At 48.7% G+C, this 7639-nt stretch overlaps 1 protein-coding gene across 2 annotated transcripts in view; it reads left to right on the forward strand.

The window, feature by feature from the left end:
- Nucleotides 1-7639, forward strand: part of Cacna2d4 (calcium voltage-gated channel auxiliary subunit alpha2delta 4) — a 109279-nt gene that overhangs the window by 55246 nt on the left and 46394 nt on the right. For both annotated transcript variants that reach the window (XM_048787712.1, XM_048787713.1), the window contains exons 24-25: nucleotides 1744-1839; nucleotides 3936-4063. In XM_048787712.1, the coding sequence (XP_048643669.1) occupies nucleotides 1744-1839; nucleotides 3936-4063 (224 nt within the window). The remainder of the gene's footprint in view (nucleotides 1-1743; nucleotides 1840-3935; nucleotides 4064-7639) is intronic.

Raw genomic sequence — 7639 nt, forward strand, 5'->3', positions numbered from 1 at the left:
TCCCATTACCAAAAAAAAAAAAAAAAAAAGAAGAAGAAGAAAAGAAAGAAAAGAAAAGAAATTATAGGATTTTTTAAAAGGTATGATAATGACATTGAAGGTTTTTTTCAAAATGTCTTTTATTTTAATGATAGAAATTAAAATACTGATGAAATATCTGGGATTTTCTTCAAAATAATGTCATCAGTTGGAGGGGCTATAGATGAAACAAGAAACGTGGCTTGATCACTGTTGAGACTGAATTGTGGGTGAAGAGCTCATTAGACTTTTGAATAGAGACTGCCATCCGGATGCTTTCTGGAGACACCCCAAGGGCCTGACTCAGTGGGTCTATTGCCAGACACTGGTATCTGTGATGCTTAAGACCCACAAAATGCCCAGGAAAAACCTGCAGGAGCCCTTCTCTGCAGCGCTGAGGTCGGGGAGAGGAGTTTCCAGACCCTTCTACTCAGTGACTTTCCACACTTGAGACCATCCAGTTCTAAATACCTACCATCCATGGACACTGCATGGTGCCACCTCTTCCCACGACCTCCTAGCCTCGAGGAAAAGTGCTGCCCTTGGCGATGCTTTGGCATTGTTCACCTTGATGCTCAGGAAGTCCACAGATCCAGGCACCAGAGAGAAATGGGGTCACCACTGCCCAGAAGTTGGGCTTAGAACAAGAATATTGACCGAGTCAGAAGTGATGGCCTCCACCCTGGGTCATTCCCTTTCAAGCTCCTGCTGTCATTCTTTGCCTGATGGTGTTGAGACTGTGAAAACAATTAATCCCATTGAGCCACCTTATGGATCATTCTTTTTTCCAATCTTTTCTTCCTTGATTTTTTTTATTTGTTCTTTTTAGTTACACATTACAGTAGAATGCATTTTGACATATTATATATACATGGAGTACAACTTCCCATGCATGTAGTTGTACATGTTGTGGAGTTTCACTGGTTGGTGTGTTCATATGTGAATATAGGAAAGTTATGTCTGATTCGTTCCACTGTCTCTCCTTTTCCCATTTCTCCTCCCTTCCCTTCATTCTCCTTTGTCTAATCCAGTGAACTTCTATTCTTCCCTCCCCTCCCCCATCTTATTGTGTGTTAGCATCCACATATCACAGAGAACATTGGACCTTTGGTTTTTTGACATAGGCTTATTTTACTTAGCATATAGTCTCCAGTTCTACCTATTTACCAGCCATTGCCATGATTTCATTTTTCTTTGTGGCTTAATATTCTATTGCCACGTTAGAAAGTCCACTGGGACTTCTTGCAGATAGAGACAGTGCCTGCTCCTCCTTCCCTCATATTCCAATCTCATGGGTAATAAGTGGAACTGGCTTTTCAATTGAGAGAAGCTATGGATGTGCTGCTCATGAGAAGTTACCATTCCATAGGTCCCAAGATGAAATCTGTCTTTCGGGTTCCTCTGCTTTCCAGGCCCAACTCTCCTAAAGCTAGAGGAGCCAGATTTGGCAGAGCCGAGACAGGCTCAGAAGGAATACCGAAAGAGGAACAATGCTGCCTAGAAGCTGGGGGACCTGATATAACAGGGGGACAAGGGTCGAGGGCATCTCATGCAACTCCCCAAGAACTTAGCCTTCCTACAAAGTTCCCCCTAAGCCAAGCAGGGCACAAGCTAGGAGAGGCCCAGAAAGTCCTGAAGGTCTTCCCTGAGCTCTCTGTGACCTTCTTGGGGACCTACTATAGCAGCATCTACATGGTCATTCTTCTTGCTTTGCTTGCCTCACAGTGAGTCAGAGCAAGGAGTGGACGTGGCCTTCCTGGGCACCCGGGCTGGCCTCCTCAGAAGCAGCTTATTCGTGGGTTCCGAAAAGGTCTCCGACAGGTGAGTCCTGCTGGCCACCCCAGTGAACATGATCCCTGCAGGGTGGGAAAGGACAACATTCAAGGGTGTTCCATGGCACATGGCTGGACAGAGGAGAGACTTGGTTTCGATATGCTGGGAGCTGGGAGTCCAGGAAGGGCAGAAGGGTTAGATTTACACATTGAGAAAATATGAAGAGTTACTATTCTACCCCAGCTTGGACACACCTGGAGGACAGAAGTGGTCCAGTCAGGGAAGAAAGCAGCCATGCCCTTGAACTTGGGAAAGTTGAACAGAGATTTCACTCAGAGGGAAACCCAAAATTGTTTTCCTCTCTAGGACCAGTCTCTGTGTGATGGACACAGTCACTGGCTGTGTCCCCTCCTTTGTAAACATTTTTCCCACCTAAGGGGAGAGGGGCTGTTCCTGGGGCCCAGTATGTATGGTGCTTCACTATGGCACTTTTCTGAACAATCTATGCCCCCCCGCCCACTTTTTTAGTAAATCATTAGATTCTAACTCATCTGATGGACTTCCAGATGGAACCCCTGGGGGTCATGGAAGGCTAAGATTCTAAGCCAGTAATTTTCAATAGGGGGCTGGGGGGTGTGATTTTGCCCCCACTGCAGGGGGCATTCAGCAATGTCTGGAGATATTTTTGGTTGTCATAACTAGGAGAGGTAGGGATTTTGCTACTAGCACCTACCAGGTAGAAGCCAGAAATGCTGCTAATTATTCTGCAATGCACAGGATGGCCCCTACAACAATTATCTGGTTCCCAATGTCAGCTGTGCCAAGGTTGAGAAACTCTGCTCTAAAAAAAGACAGATTCTGGGAGAACCTTGTCTGCAGGGGCCCAGGTACCGCCAGGAGGGTGGGAGCCCAGAGCAGGGGTGGGAGTGGAGGTGAAGGAGCAGCGCCACCTACTGCTCTGCAAACCAGGAGACTCAGACAGGTGAGGGCCACCAGGTACCCGGAGAACCGCAGAAACCTGACCTCCTCATCCGGCTTCCCACCCACTCCCTGCTCCTCCTGCTAATTCCAAGCATACTCAGGCACCAAGCGCCATCTTTGAGCTTCTTCCAGGACTCTGTGACAAATCCACACTTGCTAAGCAAAGCTGAAGCTTTCTAGGAAAACAAATTAAGTTGCTCTTCCCTCTCCATTCCTCCTTCCTTCTCTTCCCACTCCCCTCATTCTGAGCGAGTTGGAAAGAGGAAAACGGCTGGCTGTCTCAGTGACTCCCGGCACCCCTCTAAAGGGCATCTAAGAAGGGAAAAAGGAGCTCTCAATACAGACAGGATTTCCCCAGGTGGCAGAATACCTTTGCCTCCTGCAGACACAATCACCACGAAGGGCTGCAGGTGCACTGCACGATCCCTAAAGGACTCCCTTCACTTAGACCTAGACCGTGGTGTGATTGGCAGCCCAGGAACCGTGCAACCAAGCAGATCTGCTTCTGGAATATACAAAGCCGTCATTCTCAAAATCAAATATCAATACCCCACCTTGTGGATCAGCCAGAACCACTTGAATCTCCCACCCCCACCCAGCCTCTCCCAGCCTCCCAGTCTGCTCTAGACCAACACTCCCTTCTGTAGGCTGCTGAGCGTCCAGGGAATGCAAAGCCATAATTAGCAAGGTAAAGCTGCTCAGAAAAAGGAAACCAAAGCATTCTGAAAAACCTAGAGGCAATAACTTTTGAAGTAACCATTTTTGGGTAACGTATGCCCCTCTTATTAGTGCTGTGATAGAACTGACTGTATGGTTGACAGTACAGCCATGTTAATGAAAAAGAAGTTAAGCTGTATTCAAAAGAAATAAACCCTGCAGGCAAAACAGTCTGCATATGTCCTCCTAGGACAGAACCCATGCTTCTTCTAGTTACTGATGGACCATCAGATGTGATATTGTTTTTACTTCCTGACAGGTTTGCTGGGGAATAGTATCTGGAGCAATACAATTTAGGGGCTACTGCATTCCGTCTACCTGCAACTCTGCCAAAACAGAGAGGAATTGCTATCTTGGCTCAGCCAAGATGACCTTGTATGGAAAAAGGAAAGAGGGATAAATATATTCCCAGATTTGGAGGAAGTGCCAAATCTTCCTCTTTACAGGATGTTCCTGATGCCTGATGATGAGACCAGTGTGTTCACGATGAACAACTTCCCTCTGTGGTATCGCCAGGCCTCCGAGCAGCCTGCTGGTAGCTTTGTCTTCAATCTGCGCTGGGCAGAGGGACCAGGTAATCCACACCCGTGTGCTTTGGAGCTGTGACCAAGATGGGGATGTTTTTCTTCTGCTGTGCCCTTAGTGGAAAATGGGAATGAAATATGGGACAGAACATCCAGATCACCAGGGTTTCCTTCCTACCTTCCCTCCTGACCCACATTAACAACTTGAGAAAACTCTCTGAGTCTTCCCTTGCTTTGGTCCCTGTGTAGAATGTAGGGCTGGTCATTCCCAGGCTAGGAGTCAAAGTGGTCATTTAAAACTCCAGCATGGAATAAAGAAAAAGATTTAACCCAAAAGTCAAGAGAGTTGGATTCTAACCCAAATTCCAAATATGAGATCAAAAGGGTTGATCACTAAGATTCTTCTATTTCTAAAAATCTGAGTGCCTTTGAAAGTTCCTCAGACTACTCAAATGAAAGTGCCAGCCTTTGTCTCGTTGGAGAGCAGCTGTACTTAGCAAGTCTACAGGGCCACCATAACTCCTTCTAAACAAACAAGAAGCAACTGGATGTCTATCCCTTGGGATCACCCAGGAGCAGCAAGGCAGGTGCCCAGGATGTAAGGAAAATAGCCAGGACAGGTCTTCACAGAGTAAGTCACAAGTCTCTACAAGGACCAAGTGGAGTCTAAGAGCTGCTGATATCCAACTCTCATCCCTGCCCCCTGTGGAAAATGGTCAAGAAGAGAAAAATTAAGTGACTTTCACAAAACACTAAGAAAATCACAAAATATTTAGAACCAAGAAGGACCTTACAGTCTGCCTTGCCTTAGTCTTTTGATTGTCACTTGAAGAAATTGTGTGGCTGGAGTGAGGGGAAGGGATTGAAGGGCTTGTCCAGGAGCCTACATGTTTGTGGCAGAAGAAGCTCTCCACCTGGTTCAGCTAAGAAGCTGAGCCCAGCACAGTGGAGCCAGGGGCCTGCAATTCTCCACAGTGCTGATGGGGTGAGTAGGAGGCAGAGGGAGATGGAAAGAGATGATGGACTGGGAGTCACCTCAGAAAGCAGTGTCATATCTCCCCTCAAGGATACCCTTTTACCAAAGGTTTTCCAACCACCCTCCTGCCAAAACCATCCTCAGGCCTCATGATGAGAGCTGCCCTGGGGCTGAAGGCTAGGGAGGCCCAAGTTCCCAGGGGCTTCTCCTGGGGGATGCAGATTGGGAAGGGGGCCAGTAAGGAGTCTGCCTCTGTGCGGAAGGCCTCCTCACCCTGCACTGTGCCTGCCTCTCCATCCTGTGCCTGCTGTCTCTACCCATGTACCAGCAACTAATGTGCTTTACAAAACACTTTCCCACACAACTCATTCAAACTGTATAACTCCTTGAAATAAGAGCTGCTATTATCCCTTGTCTTACTTGGAAAGAATCTGGTCCCTGTGATCACCCCCAGATTACACAGCAAGGAAGCCACAGAGCAGACTAGAACCCAGGTCTGCCTCTCTAAAGTCCAGGCCTTTTAACCATAATGAATATAAGGCAGGGAGCAGAGAGGGCATGGAATTTTTTTTTTTCCCAGTGCAAGCCCCTAAGGGAGGTTCTCAAAGCCAAGGTGAAGTTCCCCTTTCCACAGTGCCCACCCCAAAGCAGAGAAAATCTCCCTGCCCTGCACAAAGGGCTCCCCTAGGAGAGGTTCTCATTGAGGCCCTGAGCCCTGCCCCTAGCCATGGTGACTGGCTCCCTCCTGCCTGCATTGTCACCAGGTGACTATGACTGCTGGCTGATCAGGGAACTTTATGTGTTGGTGAGGTAGGAGGGTGGGTGGGGGTGGGTGGGGAGCTGAGCCATAAGAAGAGGGAAGCTGGCAACCCAAAAAGGGGGACTGCTGACGGGGGAGGAGGAGCTCCCTCCCTCTTCACACCCTTGTGTACTTGCCAGGCTCATGCACACGGACACCTCTGCACACGCCCATCCACCCTCAAAAGAAAGAAAACAATTTCATTCTAACGGGGTGGGGAAACCCTGAGGAGGCAGAGGAGAAGGAAAGAGCTGGCTTAGGGGCAGTAGAGGCTCCCTGTCTCTCCAGGATGGCACTGGTACCCTTTGCCCAGGGCCTGGTGGGCTAAGCTCTGCCCACATTGAGCTGCCTTTGGCAGCCAGTGCCTGCAGAAGCTGCCGGCCCCAGCAGTCCCACCAGTGCCCAGGTAGCTCAGGCCTGGTACTCCCCCTTTCCACGTTCCACCTCTCCCTGAGCCAGCCTCAGGTACCCCACCGCACTTGGTACCCTGCTTATTCACCCAGGCACAGACCAGGTAGCCACTGTGACCCAGGCAATGATATTCCTGATGTCCCCAGAGACTGGGTCGTGAGGGCCACCACACCCATACCTGGGTGTTTCCTACAAGCATATACTGGCTAGAGTGTATTTCAATAGAAACTCTCTCCTAGAAAACCAGCTGCAGAGCCCAGGGAATACTGTAGGGGGTCAGGCATATTGGCGTCTTCTAGATGTTTCTAGAAGCAAGATGAGGAAGGCGGCTTCTGTGTCTATTGGGATCCTTCTGACTGTGTTATGGCCAATTTCCAGAATCAGGAACAGCTTTGCATATTGTAAGTTCCTAGAATTAGAGTATAATTTTAGATTTCTGTGAGATATTTGGTGACAGAGAGGTGTGATGGGTAATTGTAACAATATAGCAGATACGAGAAACCAGTGGTTAAGTCCCATTACAACTGACACTGCTGCAGTAACAGCCTCCACCGAGGCTCCCAGGAGCTGTTTGTTTGAGGCAGTGTTTGCTACCAAGACATTCTGACAAAATAGGATAGCATGTGATAAAATTTTGCCTGTTCTTGGAACTCTTAATAATGCAATTTAACCTGTAGAAAAGGAGTGCTTTGGAAAGCCAGTCCAGAGTTGTGGACAGATAAAATTAAGAAGCCCAAAGTCATATAGTGGCTGCCCCCATCCCAGAGCCAGAAAGCTCTATTTTAATATAGAACTGGTGCTGCTCTCTAAATTCCACACCTGTGGTGGCCTTCTAAAAGAAGTGGGTAAAGCAACACAGGGAAAGCTCTCTTGCCTTCAAGAGACTGGCAGAATGTTCCAGAAATGCAGTAACAAGACAGGGAATGGTTGTGGCAGCTTGGTCACCACTAACCAAGATTTACAGAGCACCTCACATGTGCCAGACGCCATCTGTGTCGCTCATCCCAGGCACTGTGCCTCCTGAACGGGACTGTCAGCATCACCTCTGACTCATGGTGACTCATAGGGACAACCCAGGATCACCAAGCACTCAGTCCCAGAATACAGCCTGTCCCTTCACTCAGAAGGAGCATTGGATGCAAGTCAAGCCTTCCAAGGAGGACACGTGCTGAGGGGAGGGGCCATGGCAGGGTTCCTAAGCAGGTGCTACCCAGAGCTTAGGAGGGCAGCGAGCAGCCAGAGACAGAGCAAATACCACTGTGTCATAGTGACACCAATAGCATGCCATCATTCAGGCAGCCAGAGGCCACATGTTGATCTGGCAAGTTCAGATCTGCTCACAGGTGACCCTTGGAGGTACCCTGCAGAGACAGGTGGTGAATGGCAATCTCCCGTCACAGCAAGAGACCACAGGAGCCCTCCACCCCCCACCCCCTACCC

The sequence above is a fragment of the Marmota marmota genome, unplaced genomic scaffold (genome assembly GCF_001458135.2).
Source record: "Marmota marmota marmota unplaced genomic scaffold, marMar, whole genome shotgun sequence".
Lineage (NCBI taxonomy): Eukaryota > Metazoa > Chordata > Mammalia > Rodentia > Sciuridae > Marmota > Marmota marmota.